Consider the following 25223-nt stretch of genomic DNA (forward strand, 5'->3'; position numbering starts at 1 on the left):
CCAAGACCATAACCAAAGACCTTTCCCATCCAAGTCATTCCTCCTTCAGGCAGAAGGTACAGAAGCTTGAAACCACCAGACTCAGGAACAGCTTCTTCCCGTTATCAGGCTTCTGAACAGTCCTTCCATAAACCAGGGTACTGTCCGATTCACCTCTACCCCATTGCAGACATTGGACTTTGTCTCTGGAACTGATGCGCTACAATGCTGAGAACCATTCTGCATCTTTGCTTTAGATTGCCTTGATACATCTATGTATAATATTAACTGATTTGATTGGATAGCACACAATGTTTTTCACTGTACCTAGGTATACGTGACAACCTCACTGTTGTTGAAGATGTTGCTGTCTTTGACTGGTCACCTCCCCAGGGAGATAAAGCAAGTACAGAGCGGACAGGTGCATTTTCCAATTACATTTGGAACCATGAGGCACACGTCTATTTCAAAGACAGCGTACTTGTACTGAAGGCTGAGTTTTCCCTCCATAGTCAGAGAAGTGTTGTGGTTAGGTCAATGCCACTAATTCCGTGTTAGGACTTGAGGATGAAGTACTGGCTCCATGTGCATCTTTCCCATGGGACCGACTCGACATCGGTCTGGACCTCTTTGGGCCTCGGTTAAGACTTCCTCAGACCTTGGTCCAGAGTTCCTTTGACCTTGTTCCAGACCTCCTTGGGCCTTGGTCTGGACCCCCTCAGGATCCACACTACCCCCATGACAGCGTCAAACCCAGCCCATTCTCAAGGCAGGTCATCCAAGCCTCATTCATGCTCTGCCCCCCAGCCATCTCATCTAACCTAGTCATTAACACATGACTTCATTTCAACTTCATTACCCAATGTACTTGTAAACAAGTTTAAATCTGTACTTTGTGTAAAGTAATGGTTTAAAATTGGCACAAAGTTCTTCATTAATGGAGGGTTAGCTTCCAGAAATCAAATAAGGTCCCACCTTATAGAGACAAATGTGAATGAGCAAACACAGAAATACTGGATATAGTTAGTTAATCAATCAATCACTTCTCAACATTATCTCCAGGGCAACTCTGAAGTGACTGATGAAAGATTTGCAGGGAATGCAAGTTGTGAATAACACCATCTCATGGGAGGAGATATTTACATTTAGGTCATGCCAATAATATCTTGGAATGGCCTCAAGCACTAACCCGACTAATTACAGAGTGCTGGAGAAACTCAGCGGCAGCATCTGTGGAGGGAATGGACAGCCGAAGTTTCCAGTCAGAACCCTTCTTCAGCCTTATCTCAATTGAAAATGCTCCTTGTGTCTCCAACCAACTAATGACATTTCACCAAGACGAAGGGGTTCCCGATCAGTGGGTTCTTTATCCTGAAATCCCCGAGCAGAACTAACAGGCATCAGAATTCCCACAACGTTCCCTCCTGGTGCTGTTCATGACCACGTCGATCGTGCAGCATCCTTTGCCTCATGCCCCCAGGACCTGCGCCAGATACTGGCAGAACGACATCTGAGATTGCAACGGACTCGAAGAAGAAGAAGTGAGATGACGGTGAATGGTAGGCCTGACCCCGACCCTCTCGCTCGTTCACCAGCCGAGGCAAGCCGTCTACATAGTGGTCAAGCCGTCCACATAGTGGTCAAGCCGTCCACATAGTGGTCAAGCTGTCCACATAGTGGTCAAGCCGTCTACAGTGTACAGATACAGGATAAAGGGAATAACGTTTAGTGCAAGACAAAGTCCAGAAAGGTCAGATTAAAAGGGGTATGTTGGTGCAGCAGTAGAGTTGCCACCTTACAGCACCAGAGACCCAGGTTGGATCCTGACTATGGGTGCTGTCTGTACGGAGTTCATATGTTCTCCTCGTGACTGCATGGGTTTTCTCCAAGATCTTCGGTTTCTTACCACATTCCAAAAACAGGTAGGTTTGTAGGTTAATTGGCTCGGTATAAATGTAAATTGTTCCTAGTGTGTGTGGGATAGTGTTGGTGCGTGGGGATAGTGTTGGTGCGTGGGGATAGTGTTGGTGCGTGGGGATAGCTGGTCGGTGCGGTTCCGCACTGTATCTCTAAACTAAAGATAGTCCGAGTTCTCTTGTTGGACTGATCAGGCTTTGGTTTGACTTTACACCTGAAAGATGACATTCTTTTACAGCAGTGCCTGGTTAAAGTAAGGCAAAGGTTACAAAGATTGAAATCCTGGGAGGAGCAAGTCTTCATTCCATTCTCCCATAGACACTGCATATTGTCCTGGTCTCTCCATGTTGTTAGTGACAGCCTATCCCTGACAAGTCACCAGCTCTACAGCACTCACCGTAAGGCAAAATCAGCTCCAGCAACAGTCTCCAGTTAACCCTCCCCCTCTTACCATGTCTGCCGTCTGGTCTCCTGGCCATTCGACTACTGCAAACCAGAACATCTGCAGATGCTGGAAATCTGAAATAAAAACATCTGTGGAGAGAGAAACAGTTATTGTTTCATGTCTGGGACCTGACGAATGGTCGAGGATTGGAATATTAACTCCAGATGTTGCCTGCCCAGCTGTTTTCAGCATTGCTGTTAAAATTAAAAGTCAAGTAATTAAATGAATATATATTACATCAGTAACAGTGACCATGGAACCACAATTCTTGGAACGAAATCATCAGGTTTCAACACCATCCTTCAGAGAAGAACTATTCTGACCCACAGTGGTCAGTCCTGTGGTCTGGACTGACCAAAGCGTTGCCTCCTTCAGGAACAACTCGGAATGGACGAGGAAATCCAGGATTGACACCAATGTGAATCAATTGGCTCAATACATTGAAAATGTTTCAAAGGTAACAGCGGTGTTTGTGTCAAACTCTGCAGTTGTAGCAAGCACGATAGATAGTAAGGGCCAAGCTAGTGACAAACTGCAAACTGTGTTAAGATGATCTTGCAAAATTCCTCCCTGTGCTGCGATTTTAATTACTGAGCTCACTCACTGTTACTGCATCCTTGCACGGACTTACAAAGGGAGTTTTTATTCAGAGCTGCGATTACACAACGCTGTTGCCAGCTCCAAGCTCCTTTGAAGTTTCAGATCTGGAGAACGGGTCAAGTTGGAGATAATCCAGAAACTAACTCTGATCGACCCAAATCACGGTAATTCACAGACGGAGAAGTTGGATGGAAACTGAACTACAATGGGTGCAAGTGTTAGATTATTTCAAGAACAGACACTAGGAACTGCAGATGCTGATTAATATACAAAGTGCTGGAGTAACTCAGCGGGCCTGGCAGCATCTGTGGAGAACATGGATAGGTGACGTTTTACAGAGTGCTGGAGTAACTCAGCGGGCCTGGCAGCATCTGTGGAGAACATGGATAGGTGACGTTTTACAGAGTGCTGGAGTAACTCAGCGGGTCAGGCAGCATCTGTGGAGAACGTGGATAGGTGACGTTTCACAGAGTGCTGGAGTAACTCAGCGAGTCAGGCAGCATCTGTGGAGAACGTGGATAGGTGACGTTTCAGAGTGCTGGAGTAACTCAGCGGGTCAGGCAGCATCTGTGGAGAACGTGGATAGGTGACGTTTCACAGAGTGCTGGAGTAACTCAGCGAGTCAGGCAGCATCTGTGGAGAACGTGGATAGGTGACGTTTCAGAGTGCTGGAGTAACTCAGCGGGTCAGGCAGCATCTGTGGGGAACGTGGGTCGGTGACGTTTCAGAGTGCTGGAGTAACTCAGCGGATCAGGCAGCATCTGTGGGGAACGTGGATAGGTGACGTTTCAGGTCGGGACCCTTCAAACATACTCACCATTCTACACAATGCCAACTGGCCAATCGCTCCAGAGGGCAGAACCAGTTGTACTTGCTGCAAACTATTTCTGGAGTTGGGCGGTGTGGCTGTGCAGCGGTTAGTGTCACAAGGACAGGGGTTCAATCCTCAGCGTGTGTGTTTTCTGTCTGGAGTTTGCAATTCTCCCGGTCACCTGTTGGGTTTCATCCTAGTCCTCGGACATCCTCCCACATCCTAAAGAAGTTACTGTAAGTTATCCTGTGGTAGAGGTTATCAGCAAAGATAACCAGAGAGTTGGTGGGAAAGAACAACTGTAGGGATATGGGGAGAGTGGAAGTCGATGACTGTGATGTTTGCCTGGGGCTAGCATGGATTGATGGGCTGAATGGTTTCCTTTGTACCATTATAAGATAGCATCCTTCCTCTGGATGAGTGAATCTGTCAGCCCTTTCAGACGTGCCTTCAGTTGGAGTTGCATTTGATATTAACGTGGCCACAGATAATTCCGTCATGTTTTATCCGAGGAGCGTCCAGGTTTTATCCGGGTCTTTGTAACTTGAGCCGGTTTTTAATAGTTGCACAAAAAGTACTTTCCTCACTTCTATGGGAGATGGATGTAGAGTATCGTGCAGCAGATGAGAATTATTATCAATGCAGAAAGCAGCACAGGGTGAAACCCAGCACCACTTGTAACCTATCAACTTGGATCCTCGTTTAATAAAACAATGATTTATCAGATGGCTTCAATGTTTTAGCGTTACCAGATGGTGCAGATGATGATTTTAAAGCACTATTTAAAGCTAAAATTATTTCATTGCTTTTAAAGTATCCGATTGGAAACCAAACAGTCTGCCAAATTATTCCCTTTTCTTCCAAACTATTGCCTTATAATTGTCACCTGTAACCAGACACAATGACAAAGTTTGTTGTTGCGTCAAATTCTACCATTAGTGACGACATCAGGCAGTGTGAAAGGGAAAATAACCAGAGGGCAGAATATAGTAATACAACTGCAGAGAAGTGTGGATAAAAAAAAAAGTGCTGAGGCTGTAGGTGGTAGATTGGCAGATGGTGGTCGAAGATCACCGTTTGACCTGTTTTTACAAAATGTTACATGGTCAGCTCAACATAGATGACCAAGCCTACACCAAACACAAACCAATTAGGAGCAGACGAGGGCATTCGATCCAATTTGTGATCCCAGCTACCACGACAGATGTGTACAGCAATGCATTCTTCCCCGCACAATTAAAGCATGGGATAGTCTTCACCCTACTATAGTTACCCAACCAGACGCAACTAAATGTAAGGTAGCTCTTCTTCTCCTAGAATCCGTTTTTGTTTAAGTCCACCCTCTGCCATCTCCAGTTTAAATTCCATTTGGAATATTTCGGAGGACCAAGAAGCAAGAGTTAGCAAACATCGTTAGCAAAGGAGAGGTTTGTTCTAGAGTTTGATAACCATGGGGGTGAAGCTGCACTTGAATCTGGTGGTATGTTTCAAACTTTCATATCTTCTGCCTGATTGAAGAGGGAATGGTCAGGGTATGAGTTGTCCTTGATTAAATGCTTCTTAAACATTAATATAGTACCTTCAACTACCTAGTACATCACACACTTTGTTTCAAATTCCAAATGACAAAATTGGTCCATTAATTTAGTACAAAGTTATGTGATGGTGTTTAGACAGGTAGATGATATATAATGTTTAACATACAAATACTTCCTTTACCAGTCTACTCATGCTCATTGCCGACAAAAACATGGCCCATTGTAACTGATGACACCATCATTGACAAAGAACGTCTTGTACATTTCATGTTTTCCATCACCTCTGCTCGTTGCTGCAGAAGCAGCTGCCTTGAGGCCGCTCCAACTTTGTTAAATCAGAGCCCATCAGATCATGATGTCCGCTTCACTTCCGATCCAAACTCCCCACTATCTCCACCATCAATACATTCATCAAACCCGCCTGCACACTCCCTGGAGTGGAGAACTTTAAAACATCCATGACTTACTGAGAGATTACATTGATTCTTAATTCCATCTTAAATGGATGACCCCTTGTTCTGAAGTTCAAAGGGAATCATAGAATCATGTGGCGTAGAACTCCTTGGCCCCATCGCATTCATGTTGCTATCATTCACCTGTTCACATTAATCCCATTTACAGCTCGATGCTTCTTAAATGATGCCCCTGCCGCCCCCTTAAAACTAAGCCCCTCTGTTCAAGATTCAACGCTGTCATTGTCTAGCATCGGTTCCTCAGTCTGAAGGGTCCTGACCAGAAACGTCATCTGTTCATTCATTCCCCTGACAAAGTCATACAGCGTGCAAACTGGCCCTTCGGCCCAACTTGCCAAGTTCCTTATTATTATATTCATTTTGTATCAATAGGCTGGTACCAAATTACTCCCAAAGGAGAGTCCCATATCTACCAATCTCTGACAGTCCCAGTGAGTGGGTTTAATGCAATGCAACTCCACATGCTCATTCTCCTGCTGGCCACAGATTGCCAGGGGTCAGTGAAATAAATCGATCATGAACTCCCTTTCCTTGCCTTCCCAATGCATTACTTCACACATCACAGCAAATTTGCTCGGAAACACTTTGGCAGCCCTGACACCACACTACATGCTCCATTCATAAACATTCTGTCCTTTTGTATAATTGAATAGATCTAATGATGTTGGTGATGAATAACAATGACATTTACCCAAAGTGAGCAATCCACATAAAGCTATCAACAATGCTAATCACAGACAAGACATTATGTTCTAAGATAAGATAAATTATTTCAGCACTTTACATAATTTTATAAAATGTTTACTTTGTTTTAGGCAATCTACTTAACAGGGCCCATTAACAGGTTGAAAGGATCCCAGCAAAGAGCAGTAAATGGGTGATCGTGCAATTTACAACCAAGTTATGATTTCCATTGTTGAGTGAGTTTTTAAACTGCAGAAAAGATTGACGAGATGTAGTCCAAATTTTGAGAAGGACAAGTGCACAGTGTGGACACAAGCAAGTCGTTCATCTAAACTGAAAACTGGATGGAAGTACAGAATTAACAAACCTGAAGAAAGAGTTTCACCAGCAAGGAGTTGCTTTCAATGTGGACAGTTAGCAAAGGTCATATTAACTCTACTAATGCGACAGAGACCAGAGAATAAATGCATTTTATGTTCTGTGGAGGAATGGTTCGATCTGGTGACAATCCATAGAAATAATTATTGATCACCGATTTGCCATCATCATTGATTATATCAACTGAAGGGGAAAATGGTATCTTGTGACATCAGCTGGAGGAGCAAATATCCCCGATCTACTGCTGGTGGGGAGCCAGGCAGCACCCTGGACAAGTTGCCTGAGAGTACAAAGTGGAACAGCAAGGCTGAAGAGAGCTGGGAAGTGGAGGAATGTAGGTGGAGCGTGTGAGCAATCAGGGAGCAGATGATGTGAGGTTATTCACTTGGGCGGGAAGTCTTGTTTGCTACCACATGCTCAATGACTAATGTACACTCATCACTCTGCACCAATATTGATGTGCTTGTTCGTGAGATGCTGCATGTTAACACGGAATAGGAAGAGATTGACAGAGGATAAGCAGGTAAATTTGGGAGTCTGCCGAGTCTGGAACTGGAGCCATAATCTAGGGAGAAGTGGCCATCTATTTTAAACCGAGATAAGAGAACGTTTATTCAGAGGCAGAGGGAAGGTTTGTGGTTGCTCCATTGACTATTGTGAGATTGATAGATGGGGACACAGTGATGTACAGTAGAATGGATGTGTGGAGCATTAGCGCTGATGTGGAAAGTTGGGTTGATAAGAGCGAAAATTAGCATGCAGGTTTTCCTCCTTATGTCAGACAAGTTGACAATTGTCCGTTCAGACCAGGGTCAACAATGAGAAGTTACTCAACAGGATGGGCGGCATCTCTGGAAAGAAAGAACGAGGGGCGTTTCGGGTTGAGTCTGAAGAAAGGTCTCGATCCGAAACATCACCCATTCCTTCTCTCCAGAGATGCTTCCGGAGAAGATCGTTCCGGAGGCACAAGCCGGATATAGACCATCACGTGGAACAGCCGACATGATCTTCACAATGCTTCAACTACAAGAAAAATGCTTTGAACAACAACCTTTGTACATGGCATTGATCGACCTCACTAAGGCCATTGACTCGGTATCAAGGGAACTCTAATGGGACATCCTATCCACCTATGGATGTCCTGAAAAGTACATTTGAATCCTGACTCCTCCACGATGACATGCTTGTCACAGTCATGGCCAGCAACAGCAACTGTGAGCCGTTTCAAGTCAGATCAGGAGTGAAACAGGGATGCGTGATTGCCCCAACACTGTTCACTATCTTCATTGCGACAACCATCCACAACATCCAGGATGACCTGCCCCCAGGAATGGAAATCGTCTACAGAACAGATGGCAGACTTTTCAATCTTGCCCGTCTCAAGTCCAAAACTAAGACATCTATGAGCTCCCTCATCGAGTTCCAATACAATACAGAGTCTGAAGAAGGGTTTCGGCCCGAAACGTCGCCTATTTCCTTCGCTCCATAGATGCTGCTGCACCCGCTGAGTTCCTCCAGCAATTTTGTGTACCTTCGAGTTCCAATACAATACGCAGACGACAACTGTGTTGCAGCTCTCTCAGAAAATCATCTGCAACAGATCCCGACTGCCTTCAACAATGCATACACGAAACTTGGACTTACCATCAACTCCAAGAAGGCTCAGGTTATCTACCAATCGTCACCAACGGAGACAAATCGGAAAGAACCATCAATTCATCTTGGTGAAACAACCCTGGAAAATGTGGATCAGTTTCCGTATCTTGGAAGTCACCTCTCCTCCAATGTCGACCTTGATGACGAGATCCAACATCGTCTTAAGTGTGCTGGAACAGTTTTTGGACGTCTTCGATCAAGAGTCGTTCAAATTCTGAACGGACACCAAAATGTTAGTGTACAAGGCAGTGGTGATTCCAACGCTCCTGTATGCATCAGGAACCTGGACACCATGCCGACGCCATCTGAAAACACTATGTCTTCGAAGCAGCTTAAACATCAGTTGGGAAGACAGAAGAACCAACGTCAGCGTGCTGAATGAAGGAAAAACATCTATCATCGAAGCCTTCGTCATCAAGAACCAACTAAGATGGGTCAGTCATGTTGTTCGGAGGGAAGACAAGCGTCTACCGAAGCAAACCTTCTACTCCCAGCTTAACGAAGGCAAACGGAAAAGGGGCGGACAAAAGAAGCGATTCAAAGATGCATTAAAAGCCAACATAAAGAAATGTGAAATCGACATAGACAAGTGGGAAACCAATGCCAAGGACAGGAAACTCTGGGAAAACCTCATTGAAGAAGGAACAGCGACCTTGGAAGCCAACGGATGCGCAGAATTAGAAGAGAAAAGAATGGAAAGAGAGGCAGCAACAACCAAAGCCTGATCTGCCGTCTGGATTTACCTTTCCTGAATGCTGAAGAACTTTCAAAGCCAGGATTGGACTCATAAGCCAGCTGAGAGTCCATAAAAATAACGGAACGAAGACTATCATCCTCGACTTCGAGGGATAGCCACGACGAGCTGCCTGCTCTGCTGAGTTACTCCAGCATTTTGTGTCTATCTTCAGTGCAAACCAGCATCTGCAGCTCCTTCCTACATAATGAGAGTTTACTTTTGGATCTCTGAGCACAAGATAAATGACCAAGACATTGTGCAGACAAGGAGCTCATCTCAGGCAGAGTCAGAGATGCTGAAACCCAGTGTTCTTTTGTAAACATCATCTACTGTCATCTCGACACTGATCCTTTCCGGAGCCTTCCAACACATGACTTTTTTCGACTTTGAAAGTTCAACATGGCTCCAACCTCTGGTGCCAATTACAATTAAGATTTTCCCAACAGCTCTGCCTGGAGGTTCAGGAAATATCTACACCTTTAAATGTGTTCTGGTTAATAAATGATTTAACTTGCATGACAGGACTTGTAGCCTTTCACTCGTTCCACGAAGTCATTTCAACAGACACGGCTTCAAGGCAAATTCTACCATTGCGAAACAATAGCACGGTCAACATGATGCTAGAATTAGTTTGTTACATCTCAACGCCTTCTTTCGCAGTTCACCTGCTACATTTTCCAAATGACGACAAGATGTTGTTTATCATCTGAAGCCTCCACCCATGCAGAGTGCGTGACAACGCAGGAACGCAGCCAACGGGTGATCAGGAACTAGCAGAGATGGTCCAAGAAGCATATCGAGATTCGAGATGTACTTTGGGTGGTTGGGAAAATCCCCTGCAACAAAGTATTCACCGTCTAAAGTGTGAATGCTGACAAAGCAGACCGGCAAGATAGTTATCGATGCAGCATGTGACCATGAAACAATGCAAACAAAATGCACCGAGGTGCAAATGGACAAATCTTGCACGCACAGATTCAATCTCAGACACGTTGATTGTACTTGGTGGAGTAAAATTCTGTTTTGCTGTTGTATAACGCTAGTACCTCCACCAATGGAAAGCACTTTGGCCAACGAGATTTGTTTTTTAAATGTGCTATATAAATAAAAGTGACTTGACTTGACTTGAAGTGACTTACAGTACACAAGTATGCAAAGAGTTGACACGTACAGCACCCGACTAGGTTACAAAAGTATTCAATATTGTGCTGATGGCCTCTTCCTTCTCGACAAACGAACGTGAAAACAAATACCTCCAGATTCAGGGACAGTTTCTTCCCAACTGTTATCAGGCAACTGAACCGTCCTATCACTAATTAGAGAGCGGTCCTGACCTACCATTGACTTCATTGGAGACCCTTGGACATACTGAACTTTATCTTGCACTAAACATTATTCCCTTTACCCTGTATCTGTACACTGTGGATGGCTCGACTGTAATCATGTATAGTCTTTCCACCAACTGGGCAGAACGCAACAACAAAGCATTTCGCGCGTACCTCAGTACACGCGATCAACTAAACTAAACCATCACCCCATCCCTCATGCTACATGTCTCTCCTGCTCAACCATTGCTACCTATAGATAACTCCACCATTAATTCCCCAAGTCCAAATGCCAATGAATAATCTCTTAAACAGTAGAGAGCACATTGACTGGTTGTATCACGGCCTGGTTCAGCAACTCAAACATCCAGGGAAGGTGAAGATGGCAAAATGTGGTGAACACTGCCTTAGATGGCCATCATGGGTACTGACTTCCCCACCAACAAAGGGGTCTATAGGAGTTGCAGCCAGCATCATCAGAGACCCACACCCACCTGGCCACAATCTAATTTCACCCGCTGTATGGAAGAAGCTGCAGGAGCCTGGAAACTGTAACGTCCAAGTTCAGGAGCAGCTTCTTTCCTACAACCATCAGGCTATTTAACGCTACAACCTCCATATAAACTCCCGACTAGACTTGGGAGCATTGCTTTTGTCTGTGCACTATTTTTATTTTGTTATATACAGAACCTTTTTTTGTTACTATGCTGTTTACAGAGTTGCAGATCTGTTGCACTTCTATAAGAATTCCATTGGTCCGTTTGGGGACATATAACAATGAAACACTCACAATTCTTTATTGATGAGGGGAGGGCAGGGCAGTGGATGTTTCCATGGATTTTAGTAAAGCTTTTCACAAAGTACCTCATGGTAAGCTGATGCAGAAGATTAAGCCACGTGGGATCCACGAAGACTTGGTAGATTGGATTCAAAACTGGTTTGGCCATGGAATGCAGAGAGAGGTGGTGGAGAGCAGAGTTCTTCAAGCTGACCACTAGAGAAAGAGATCAGATTATTAACACATTGCTGTTGTGGGAGCTTGCCATAAGCCAATTGTATATCACATTGTCACTATCAGCAGGCTTCAAATACTTCATTGGCGGAGACGATGACGAGCCTCAATTAAAAGAAAGTTCTTGAGTTGAACTGCTCTGATATTAATGTACGGTCTTTGGGCAAAGGAACATTGCTCGTTAACATATTATAGCTGGAACACAGCTGTGGTTATAAAGAGGGATGGGATAGGCTGGTCCATTCTCAATGGAACGTAGGAGGCTGAGGAGGTTTATAAAACAATGAGAGACATTTCCCAGGTTACAAGAGTCTAGAGGGTATTAGGTTCAAGGTGAGAGGGGAGAAATTTAAAGGTGATTTTAGGAGCAAGATTTTCCACATCGTTATCTAGGAAAGTGGGAGAGATAGGTACAATTGGAATTGGATAGGAAATGTGGCGGGGGATGCGGACCTCATGTATACAAAGGGGACTAGTGCAGAATAGGCTTCACGATCACCCTGAACAAGGTGGGCTGAAGGGTCTGCACCTGTAACTATAACTCCAATGTGATACCCGACTCACATGACTTTCAGATGACCCACAGGTCAGGGATACTTGTGTTAGTCAACACACTGCCTTCACGTAACGGGGGCACTGATGCACAGTACCAGCCCCTCATGCTGTACGTGGCTGTACACACCTCCTCTCTGTGACAGGTCCTGAGCTAAGGAAACCTCACATAGGCCTTGCAGCAACACTGTCCACTGATAATCAAGCTGCAACCATCTGGTATGAACATATGAGCAGCTTTTACTTCACTTTTCCAGTAGATTAAATAGATAAGCTTGAGGCATTATTATAAAGTCACCAGCAGAAAGAAAGCTTCATGCCTGATGCCTCAAACAGGTTTGGCCTTTATAGACCTGACCAATAATAAGTCTCTAAAATGACAAAGCTGCTCGATAGAGGCTGCTTGTGGTGTAAACGCAATGAGAAATTCAGGAATAAATCTGTGGGCTGGAGGGTGGTTAGAATGTGGAACTACTGCAGCTACCAGATGGAATAGTTGAGGCACGAGGGAGAAAGGATCAGATTATGTTAATAGGATGCTTGCGGAAACTTACAGTAATAACTTTAAGTAAAGTTGGGTGAGGGGGCCTCAGACAGCTGTGGTGAATGGCCTGCGTGTTGTACTGTAAACCCATGCCCCTGCTATAGCTAAACCCAAATTAAACTGTTAAATACAAATAAAACAGAATATTAAACCTTTGAAAGAAAAATAAGGCTTGATAATGAAATTGCCCAAACCAACTCGCTGCTGAACTTACTTTTAAGTATTTTCACACAGGTTTTATTTGTCAGAGGTGTTTAACCCCGAGGATGTATATTAAACCACACCTGTCTATGCAAGATAACATCAAACCTTTATAGAAATTCCTGGGCATGTTTACACAGCTAAACGGAGCTGGCATGTTCCTTCACTTTAAATAAACCCCTAAACATTACTTCGTAGAAGCATTCAAAATAATTAAGGGTTTGGCTGGAGACAAGAGAGAAACTGTTCCCACTGGATACAGGGTCATTAACCAGAGGGCACTGGTACTGGGAAAAAAAGAGGGCAGATGCGAATTATTTTTTAATGTAGTAATTTGCTATGACCTGGAATACAGCACAGAAAAGTAGTGGAAGCAATTTGATGAGTAACTCTCAAAAGGAAATTATATACTGAAAATAAAATAATTGGCAGGGCTCAGGAGATGGAGCGGGGGAGTGGGACTATTTGCAGTTGTTTCAAAGGCAGATGGCAGATTCCTTCTGTACTGCAGCACATCTCCAGATGCTGCCTGTCCCGCTGAGTTACTCCAGCATTTTGTGTCTACCTTCAATTTAAACCAGCATCTGCAGTTCTGTCCAGCACACTAGGTAGCTGGCTGCACTGTGGCACAAACTACAGATTTTTAGACTGAAGAAGGGTTATGTCCCAAAACGTCACCGATCCTTTTTCTCCAGAAATGCTGCCTGGCGCTCGCTAAGTTGCTCCAGTATTGTGCCTATCTTCAAATTTTAGACTTGCAAGTGTTGAGACTTGAGCTCCACGGGCAACCCTCGACCACTTCACGACACTGCAGTAAAAACGAGTGATAACCTAGCTTTTTGCTTCATTGTGAACAACGCTGCCCCCAAAAACTGACTGAGGACTTCTCGCTAATTGGTTTTACAAGCACAGCAAATGCCACTCGAGGTTATGACAGCAATTTTGAGTTTTGCACAGGTGTAAAGATGCTGGTCAGTAAAAAAAACCCAAAATGCTGGAGAACTTAGTACATCAGGCAGCATCTGTGGAGGGAATGGACAGACAATGTTTCAGGACAGGACCCCAATGATGTCGCAGATGGAAAGAGGAGAGTCATGGCACTGGATAATGAGAGGTAGGGCACCTTTGGTGCAGAATACACAGATGAATCCAGCTTATCTGCAGACTGACACCTGTCTCAGGCCAATAGCGAGTCCTTAAACCAACTCAGGAGTTCGCTGTCAACTGAGTACATGGGCGGTACGGTGGCGCAGCGGGTAGAGCTGCTGCCTTACAGCGCCAGAGACCCAGATTCAATCCTGACTATGTGCGCTATCTGTGTGGAGTTTATACATTCTCCCTGTGACATGTGTGTGTTTTCTCCGGGAACTCAGGTTTCCCCCCACATTCCAAAAACGTACAGGTTTGTAGGTTAATTGGTTTGGTAAAAATTGTAAAATTGTCCCCAGTGTGTAGGATAGTGTTAGTGTACAGGGTGATCGCTGGTTGGCATAGGCCCCAGTGAGCTGAAGTGCCCGTTTCCACAATGCATCTGTAAATTAAACTCCAGACATCACTTCACTTTCTTGCCAGAGGAAGCTCGTACACAAAGCCAGCAAACAGGCTATATTTTACTCTGCCTCTTGCCAGGACACCCAGCCATGCCACCCCCTGCATTACTTTACCCGCCCGTCTGGGTAGTATTTTCCAGGGCTCTGCCAAGTAACTGTGCAGTCTGCCAGAACACGACAGGAGGCATCAACTCTCACTTCACATTCCTCAGTGTTACGGGCAAGACCAGAACATACAGCCAATCCCTAAATGGACCAAGTGTCTTGGCAGACCATGTTGGCAGCAAGCCAGTGGTTCAACCAGATAGGTTACTTTTATTAAAATTCCACATGAATCATGGCTAACATTCTTAATACTGATTTATTTTTAATTCCAAATGTAACTAATTGCTAAATTCCAAACCCCAGCTCCATGGCAGGACTTGAACTCATAGCTCCAGATTAATTTGGACCTGATTAGCAGTCCAGTAATGTAACTACCATGGATAGGAGATGCTTCAGGTCACGTTAGAAAGGTCCCCACCTATCCATGTTCTCCAGGGATGCTGCCCGATCTGCTGAGTTACTACAGCACTTTGTGCCTTAAACCAGCATCTGCAATTCCTCGTTTTTACCAAGTTGCTGTAACCTATATGGTCCTATACTTAAACAGCCTGACTGAGAGTTGAACAAAAAACTTGGAATAAGAGATGTGTTCATGTTAAAGATGATTAGATATCCAAACAAATGCCAAAGAAAAAAAGTTTCCATTCTGGCCCCTATTGAACAGCAGAACTCTGAGGAAGTAATTTGTCCAAACTCCAGAACTCGGCTCTGCCGAGACATGGCATTCTGAAACGTGCTCGTCAAAAGCAAACCACAATCAAAAATAGTTGGTGTCTAAGGCACTGAATCTGCTGTAGAGATCCAACAGGGAGGATTAAAAAAAAACATTATTAACTACATGAAAGGAAACGATGGCTTCCCTGGGCAGATGAGTACTCATCCTTGCCCAGTTTGTGGAATCAAGGCTCTGCTTGAAGGATCTCCAAGGTCTGATAGCCTGCCTCAAATACTGTTACAGCACAACCCACCCTAAAAACATAATCAGCACGACAAAAGTATCAAATCAGGTCTGAAACCGTACCAAGTTTCAGGTTTAATGGCTTTTAAGTCTGGTTAATGTAACATTAGAGCCAGATGTTTGTGAACAAAGCAACATTCTCCAGACCTCGTGCCCGTTGGTGGCAGAGGGGAACCGGCTCATTTTATGATTTTCTGCATAAAATATGTTTCAAGAAACACCATAAACAAAGATGAACCTTGCGCTCGGAATAAAGTCCGAGATAAAATATTAATCATGCAGTTAACAATAAACAATTTTACATCAGAGATGTTTAAATTGTGTATTATACTGCAATCAAGACAAACACATCAATGGATTCTATTGCTTCCCTCAGTGTTCTCCACATTTACCATCCACAGGCACTTTTGGCTGAGGAGTTGTGATCCATTGTACAAAGGACACATTTTGACAGAGAACGTTGGTTTGTCCTTCATGAGCACCATCCATCCTTGGTCAAATATCTAAAATGCGAGATCTCCAAGTGTCTGTTTTACGTGGGAGGAACATGGGCAGTGTGGAAACAAGGAACTGTAGATGCTGGTTTACCAAGGAAAGGCACAAAGTGCTGGAATAACACAGTGGGTCCCGGGAGAATATGGATAGGTGACGTTTCGGGTCGAGACCCTTTTTCAGACTCCACAGAGTGTAAAGAAGACAGCGTCTGAAGAAGGGTTCCAAACCGAAATGTCACTTACCCGTGTTCTCCACGGATGTTGCCCGACCCAGAGTTACTCCAGCACTTTGTGTCTTTCAAAGAAACAGTGTGAACTGGATTGAAATAAACTTGCAACTTGCAATTCCATGATACTCAACGGAATTCTGTGCCTGAAATATCAGCAGTTAATCAGCCTTCAATAAAAAGAACAATGGATTAGAAAAGAGCAGCTTTTACATAGAATCATTCTGCACTGCCCAGAGCATAAAAGACACTTCCCCATAGTCATGTGGTCAACTTAGGATAGAACAAAATGCTGGAGTAACTCAGCAGGACAGGCAGCATCGCTGAAGAGAAGGAATGGGTGACATTTTGGGTCAAGACCCTTCTTCAGACTGATCTTAAGGTCAGCAGAATCCTACTGCCGGAAGTGATCAGAACCAGTCCAGGGAATCAGATGGAGCAAGCCGTTTCTGTAAAGTTACCCAGTTTCTCATCCTCAGCCAAGAACGGCTCTTACTCCCTCGCAAACACTGGAGATACGTAACATCATCAGGCTCTCGGCGTTAAAGGCCAACAGTCCATTTCACAGATTTTGCAATTCAAATGCCAGCTGGAGACCAACTGCTGGTTCCAACCTTACACGGGTAATAAAGCTGCTCAAATCCATCAACAACTTGTATTAATACAGCACCGTTAACAAAGCCAAAATGTCCCACACTGTTTCACAAGGTGGTAAATTAATTTCAACAGTGAGCCCCGGGATATTAGGATTGGAAACAAAATCTTGGTCAATATTTAAGCTGGAACATGAGGGCACTCCAGAATGAAGGCGTTGGCCAATGTAAGCACAGCCTACGTTAGAGAGGCCTTTAAATTCTGCATTGACCTCAAGAGCTGAATGGTGACTTCTCAAGGTGAACTATGACCTCTCAGCGATAGTGAGGGCTGGGACCGGGGGGGGGGGGGTTTGGAAACAAGAAAGAGAATTTTGAAACCCAAAGCTTTAAGCAAAAGGCAATGAAGAGTATGGAGCAACAGGGCTAACACATCAACATAAGGTTTGTTATTTATAAATCTTAGTTCGGGGCAAAATGTCATGGATTAGGATGTGTTTCATTTTATATATAAATGATGGAGAAATCCAACCACATGAACACTCCGCCCGCCCTCGGGCTCCTTCTCCCCCCCACCCCCCATCAGTCTGAAGAAGGGTTTCGGCCCGAAACGTCGCCTATTTCCTTCGCTCCATAGATGCTGCTGCACCCGCTGAGTTTCTCCAGCAATTTTGTGTACCACATGAACACTCCGATGGCCCGGCACTCTGGGGACTTTGCTGGTGCCAGTCTATCTGATTTTCTGGACTATTAGACGTTTCTCTTATTCATACCCAAGCACATATTTGTTGCGCTTATTTTCATGTTAATAACCTTTCATCGAGCCCAGCAGCTTAAAGGAAGCAGGAAAACAAAGCCAGAGGATTTGGGCGGCACAAGGTCTACAGCTCCCCACTGCAGTCACAGACCGACCCATGGCTCCTAACCCATCGTCCAACACACCCACACCCTAGATCCTGCCCCACAGCCCACCTACACTCCGGACACTAGATCTGGCCGCACATCCCACCTACACTCCGGACCCTAGTTCTGGCCGCACGTCCCACCTACATTCTGGAGCACTGGCTCTTACCCCAGAGGCACAAGGGAGGCAGATGCAGAACCAGCAGGAATCCTGACCATGCGAGTACTGGGGTCTGGTGGAAACACGACCCGTTCTCTCGGTTAGAGGAAGAACCAGTGAATATAGTAAGACGGGGTTTAAAAAAGACATCACCGTTTACATAACAAATAAATCACATACCCATTAGTTATTACTAAACAATTTAATGAAAATTAAGCACAATATTTTACAGGATAAGAAAGGGGAGCAGCCACCAAATCCAACTTTATGCTGCCTAAGGACGTCACACTCAGAGAATACTTGATAAAGTCATAACCCATTGACAATGCAGATTCTGTACACTACATCAGACTTGTTGGATGGCCGATTGACAAGTGCTACAATTTGCCTGGTGCACAGAACACTCTTAAGCAACAGGCTCTCGGGTGCTAGCTAACTCAGAACAAGTTACTAACCTTCTGGTTTCTCTGATATTGGAAGCTTCCTGTGCTCCTGTCAATCACAGTGCCTATTGCATCAAACATACATGGGTGTTGCTGCATGCTTGGCGGGCAGACAGCTCAACCAAGTCTCCACGGATATCACCTGCTGAGCAATCATGTTGGTCTGGCCAGCACTATGCTGACGAGATGTGTTCTGGGTCACTGCATACGCTCTAGGTGGCATTCTGCATAACCGCAGGTAGCTTCAAGTTAAGAGAGTGCCATTCCAACAGATTTAAATGATAAATTTCACAGTGTATTTGTGTCATGGTTTGGGATACCATACAGCAAAAGGGTGAAGCACAAGGATAAAGTCTTTGTGTTCGATTTGTACAAACAGCATGATATTGATAGTTTTGTCCTTAAATGTGAATGATTAATCACAAGAGATTCTGTATTGGATGACTGCATTAGGCAAGCTTTAGGTTTGCATTTCATGGGTGCTCTCCAAACACTAATACAATCACTACTTTTACATTTCAAACATAGAAAGGGACAAAAGATTGCCCCCCAACACAAAGAGACCAGTTAAAAAATAAAGTAATATACAATGCTGACATCAATAAAGTATCATGTTCTTTAAGCTATATACATATATCAAACTTTATGAATTACCTGCTTGCCCATGTGATCAAAGGAGTACTACTGATCTACAATTCCACTCGGCAATCAAGCCGAAGCATTTACGCCTGTGTTACCCCCTTTGCACTTTAGCCTATTTCCAATACACTCCGTTCGTTTCGGTCAGGGCTAATTCTCTGGAGTGTGCTTGTCATTCTGTAGCCCTTGCTTGACCACCCAACAGCAGGAGCTGAAAAAAATGTGGAACGTAGGCGGCAAAACAAGTTAGCGGTGGCAATGTGGCTGGATGAACGGAAAAGCCACCATGATAATACTATTGGAAGGCTACGTATGTCAGTTTATGAGATTAATACTTGGTAATCTACAAGTTCAAAGTAAAATCTTCTTCAATATAGGCACGGTGCTTCAACGTGTATTGGGTTTAATTTAGCATACAATATGTAACAATTCTTTACATCGTGGTCACTTGCAAATGGTCGAGACACAAGAGGCTGGAATCTGGAGCAACAATCTGCTGACTCTGTTGGTATTATTGCAATCGGGAGATGGATGAATTGGCTTGAAGCCGATAACAAAGAGTTTTGCCCGTCTCTACCCTCGAAAAATTCCTTCTGTTATCACGCTGAGTCGTCCTGTCACCAACAGATTGCCCCAGAAATAAATCTCTTTCCTTTGCACTACTTGCTCCATCAGATGTCTGCAATATGCCAGAAGAGATGGAAGGTAGACACAAAGTGCTGGAACAACTCTGCGGGACAGGCAGCATCTCTGGAGAGAAGGAATGGGTGACGTTTCGGGTTAAGACCCTTGGCTGACAGAATGGCAGGCCGTGCATGGGTGCTGAGGCCAAACATTAACTGTACTCTCTCTCCCCATGTAATGGGGCAACTTTGCCCTTTTATTGGATAGAACAATTCACATTTAAGAGCCTGAAGAAACCGTCCGTTGTCAGTACAACCAATTTCTAACAATATTAATTTGTGAAAGCAAAGGCGTCATGACTTGTGCAATCAATTTCAGCAGAACATTCTTAAAAGGTGAGAGGACTACTTCCATTTCTACCATGCATGAAACAAAGGTGTGGCACATTCACATAAAAGGAATGTTGTTCTTCCTCACGCGATATATTGCTACATTCTGCACTGTGCCATAGAGGAGGAGACCTACACAGGACAAGATCTAGCATAGCATCGTGATAAAGACTGTCAAATCAAACTTGACCAAACATATGAAATCAGGATATTGGAGACCTAGCTTCAATGGAATGAAATGGGGAAGAAGCATATTTGATAAGAAAATATTAGTTAGTTATTGCAAAGTTGCCATAACCATCACCTGAAGAAGGGTCCCAACCCCAAACACTGCCTGTCCATTCCCTGCACAGATGCTGCCCGACTCACTGAGTTCCTCCAACACTTTGTTTTTTTGCTCAAGAATCCAGCACCTGCAGTCTCTTGTACTTCCATTAAAATGCAAGCTAGCTTACCAGAGCAGTTCTGACAGTGTGCACATGGGAGCAACAGAGCTGCACAACCTACATGCAGGGACTCAGACTTCAATGCTCATTTGGTTGGCAGAACTATGGAATGCAACCTCCTTCATCTGGATAGGCGCCGTAAGAATTCCTGCTGTCTCTTAACAGTGAAGAATCAAGAATTAAAATGACACCTGTATCATGTTTAATGGGTTTTACTTTGCACCTATTTTGCCCTCGTGCTTTCCAGTGCCTGAGGATTATGGCTTTACAGGAGCCAACATCAAGCTGGTATCAGGAGCAGAGCCCATCAATTTAAAAATCTTATTTTATTTAAATGAACAAAAAACACAGATTTACAGCATGGTAGAAAACAATAACAAGACATAGAAAATGAAAGTAATGGTTCAACTTGCATGGCTTTCAAAAGATGCATGCATGTTGTTTGACTACTAATTGGGAAGATTTCACTGGACTCAGCACAGCCACAGGATGGGAGTGCAGAACTCAATCCCGTTAGGCAGTGCAATTAGACAGAATGAAAGAATCCCGTTTCCAGTCCACCAGCCATGGAGTGAGATGAAAAACATTCCGAGGACTATCCAGGAACCAGAGCACGGTTGCCCTGTCAGGGAGTCGGGCAAATGACGATGGAATGAAAACAATGAATGCAAAATAGTTAAAAGGTTAACAGTATTGAAAATACTGCAAGGTCAGCCTCAGGATTGGAAACGGCATCAGGCTGCTCAATAATCAATATTATCAATGCAGTTCAAATTTCAAATGCAGACAAGGCAAGTGGGAGCAAACAAATGCAATTACTGTCTCGTGTTCTCAATCATCCTCTGGTCAGAAAGAAAGCATTTTACTTGAATTCTTCAAACTGGTTTGCGACAGGAATTGAAAACTCTGGCTGCCTGGCAGACTGCCACCAATTCCATTTTTCTTGTCCAGTGAACGTAACATTGGGCTGGAGTACTGTGCTGTGTAAAGAAAGGTCAGGCATTATCATTTCACAAAGTGTAACTAAACCTTATACCATTTCTATGTGTACAAGAGTTAAGAACTGATAGCACAGATACATACAGCATAGTAGCCAGCCTTTCCGCCCACGTTCATGCTGAATGTGACAATCTAGCTCATTTCAGTAACTTGCATTAGGGCTCGTATGCCTCCATATCTTTTCTCTCCAGGTACCTTTTACACATTGTAGTTGTATCTGCCTCCACTAGCTCATTAAACATTCACCACCCCTGCGTGGAAAGCTTACCCCTCGCATATCCCTGAGATTTCTCCCCTCACCTTAAATGCGAGTTGTCTCATGTCCTGTGCCCTTGGAAAAAAGAGGCAGACCATCTACCCGATCTGCACTCCTCTTTATTTTGTAGCCCTCTAAGTGTAACGCTCACTGCTACCGCCCTGTATTCCCAGCAATATCCCCATGGATCTTTCTGTAATGTGTTGGCCAGAACTGCACACAATGTTGTAAGAGCAGTCTAACCAATGTTTACAGCAGCAACAGTGGCAGTGGCAGCCCAGTACATCACTGTGGCACAGCAGTTGAACCAATGTTTGCAGTGGCAAACAGACAGAAGGGTGATGCATTCTCTGGCCACTGACTGACAAGGCTGGATAACCCTGTAATTCACTAACCGATTAGACTTTTCCCAAGGGACTACCAGGAGCCCAACAAGTGTCAGGGAGGAGAGAAAGAGTTTAGGTGACTACATTCGTACTTTAAAATATTACTGCAGCTGATGAGGTGGTGAGGTGAGGGCTGGCTGGGATTTCAACAGTAATGAAAACAAATTAAATTGCAGATGCTGAATTTGAAGTGTAAATGCTCCAGTCTTGCCCAGCTCCGAGGAAGGGTTGTTGACCTGAAATGTGGTTTGTCTTTATAGAGTTGCTGCCTGTCTGGCTGAGCCCCTCCAGCATTCCTGTGTCTGTGCAGACTCACGCGAGGCCCCCACCTGTGGCCCTATCAGAAACTAACCGGGGACAGATGAAGACGGAGGTGGTAGTGAGGGAGTTACGACCACATATTCCATCCTTTCCTTGCCTGAACCTCACCTTTGGAATCGGAGTCAGGAAGTAGCTATAAAATAACAACTAAAGGGATGTTCGCTCGTTATCAGGGAAAGTTGTGACCTTTTCATGGGTTTCTCTTATGAACTTTGAGCATGTCAGAATTCCAGATTTTATAAGTTTGTCTCTGTAAATTCATTCCTTGTGATCTACAAGGTAACTTTTTGCATTCCTGTCACTTTAACTGATTGTTAAAAGGATTTCAGATTTGGAAACTCAACCTTATTAACTGGCTGAAGATTAGATAAACATCGACTCGTGAGCATGAATTGTGTTGGCAGCTTTGTGACCACACTCGAACAAAACACCAGGATCTAGTGTCATGTCAGTCTGACCTGCCAGCCAGTGACACAGCTGGTAGAGCCGCCGTCTCTCAGTGCCAAACACTTGTTCAATCTTGACCTCTATACTATCTGTGTGGAGTTTGCATGATCGCCCTGTGCTCACATGCGGAATCACACATCCCAAACACACATGTTTGTTGTTTAATTGGCTGTTACAAATTTCCCCTCGTTGATGAGTAGAATCAGGGGACAGTTAATGAGTATGAGGGAGGGGGGGGGGGGGGAGAGATTTAAAAAATAGGATTAATGTAAAGGGGTGGTTGTTGGTTGGCATAGACTTGGTGGGCTGAAGGTCCTGTTTCTGTGCTGTGATTATTACTGTGAATTGTGCACAAATCAAAAACCATCTTTAACACTTCACATGTGTAGGAAGGAACTGCATATGCTGGTTTAAACCGAAGATACTCAGCGGGACAGGCAGCATCTCTGGAGAGAAGGAATGGATGACGTTTCATGTCGAGACACTTCTTTAGACTGGTCAAACTTCAAATAGCCATTTTTTTCCCTCTCTCTCTCCATCCCCTCCCCAGTTCTCCCACCAGTCTTACTGTCTCCGATTACATTCTATCTCTGTCCCGCCCACAGCGGTCTGAAGAAGGGCCTCGACCCATAATGTCACCTATTCCTTCTCTCCAGAGATGCAGCCTGTCCCACTGAGTTACTCCAGCATTTTGTGTCTACCATCGATTTAACGCAGCATCTGCAGCTCTTTCCTACAGACTGAATCACTGCTTGTGTTATGATAGAAACTTAGACAGAAACTTTTATTTTATGACCCAGGGTTATGACCAAGGTTCACTACGTCTAGGATTAGACAAGTTCTCAACTCCTCATTATACTGGTTGAAATTAATACAGCAATCAATTTTCAACCTTACAACAGTAAACACAGATGTTAACATTTTTTTCTTTCTTGGCGATCTCAGCTTTATACTAGGAAGGAATAAATATTTGCATCTGTATATAAAAACTATTTATAGCTCATATGTCAGAGTCCGTTGACAAGATATCCTATCTTGCAGGCAGTGGCTTTGTGTTTCCTAACACAACGAGTAAATATTGGAAATCGAACTAAGCCAAAAGGACATTTCACTTCATCGATTTTCAGATGAGTGACTTCATGGAGGGATGCTGGAAGTCACTGTGAGAAATCAGAAAATCATCATCTTGACCCTAAACTAACAGCTACACGTTTAGAGGGATATGGACCAAATGCAGGCCAATGAGACCAGTACAAGGCTTTATGTCAGACACAAATACCTGAAGTAAGCCGAGTCTTGCAGGCGGGAGACCTCCTGGATTTACCCTGGTATTGCCGGCCACTGGCTGAGAAGCCACTACGAGCAAAGGATCACACAACAATTATAATAAACATAGAACAGTACAGCATGAGAACAGGCCCTTAGGCCCACAATGTCTACACCCAACATGAAGCCAAATTAAACTAATCTCTGCCTGCAGATGCTCCATTTCCCACTATTTCCTACATCTCCACGTGCCTGTCTCAGAGGTTGTTAAATGCCACTATCATATCTGCCTCCACCACCACCCGTGGTAGCATGTCCTAGCCACTCACCACCCTCTGTAACAAAAAATTGGCTTGCACATCTCCTTTAAACTTTGTCCCTCTCACTTTAAAGCTATGACCTCTAGTCTTTGATATTTTCATTCTAGGAAAAAGGTTCTGCCCATCTACCCTGTCTGTGCCCGTCATAACGTTATACACATATCCTATCCTGCACACACACACACGAGAAAGCAATCCAAATAGTTCCAACCTTGTAGCTACCACCCTCTAATCCAGGTGCCTTCTCACAGCTGTGCCCTCCAGTGTCTGACCACAGCAAGCAAGAGTTTTATTGTTCCATTGCTGGTACAAATGACAATTAAACATTCTTAACCACCCTGTTTAATTATTCTGTTGTTTTACCTGGTCTTCCAACCTATCTATTCATCCACCCCCCCCACCACCACCTCTGCACCCTAAAACTTGCATCTGTGTGATGTTCCACCTTTCTGATGGGAAGTTGGTAATGTTATCTTTGTGCCCGGCCTGCTGAGTGTTCCCAGCATTATTAGTTCTACCCCCATGGGCTGTTTACTTCTGTGGAAACATTACTGTTGAATTGGCAGCAGTTCCCAAAGTGTCGAGGGAGTTAATGTTTGACATCATTGCCAGTGTGAAACTTGGTGTGGAAGTTACCCTGGCACAGAATCACGTCATAACCAGTCTGGTCTGCCTGCAGATTAAAACTGATGCAGGGCACGAACACAGGAAATACTGTCAGCTGCATGACACACAACATTGGCATATGTGTAGCTTCTGATTTAATAAAATTGTTTTTAAGGAATTTGAATATTGAATTAAGGCAGGAAGGACCCAAATATTCATTCGTTTTTGTTCCCAGTGAAA

The 25223-nt window shown here is 44.2% G+C and overlaps 1 protein-coding gene across 1 annotated transcript in view; it reads right to left on the bottom strand.

Annotated features, from left to right (window-relative positions):
• Positions 1-18028: 18028 nt before the first annotated feature.
• LOC116967041 (kinesin-like protein KIF18A) overlaps positions 18029-25223 on the bottom strand; it is a 59252-nt gene continuing 52057 nt past the window's right edge. The window contains exons 16-17 of the mRNA XM_033013491.1: positions 24071-24147; positions 18029-21362 (exon numbers count right to left, since the gene is read on the bottom strand). Of these exons, the coding sequence (XP_032869382.1) occupies positions 21229-21362; positions 24071-24147 (211 nt within the window). The 3' untranslated portion in view covers positions 18029-21228. The remainder of the gene's footprint in view (positions 21363-24070; positions 24148-25223) is intronic.

Source organism: Amblyraja radiata, chromosome 38 (assembly GCF_010909765.2).
Source record: "Amblyraja radiata isolate CabotCenter1 chromosome 38, sAmbRad1.1.pri, whole genome shotgun sequence".
Classification (NCBI taxonomy): Eukaryota; Metazoa; Chordata; class Chondrichthyes; order Rajiformes; family Rajidae; genus Amblyraja; species Amblyraja radiata.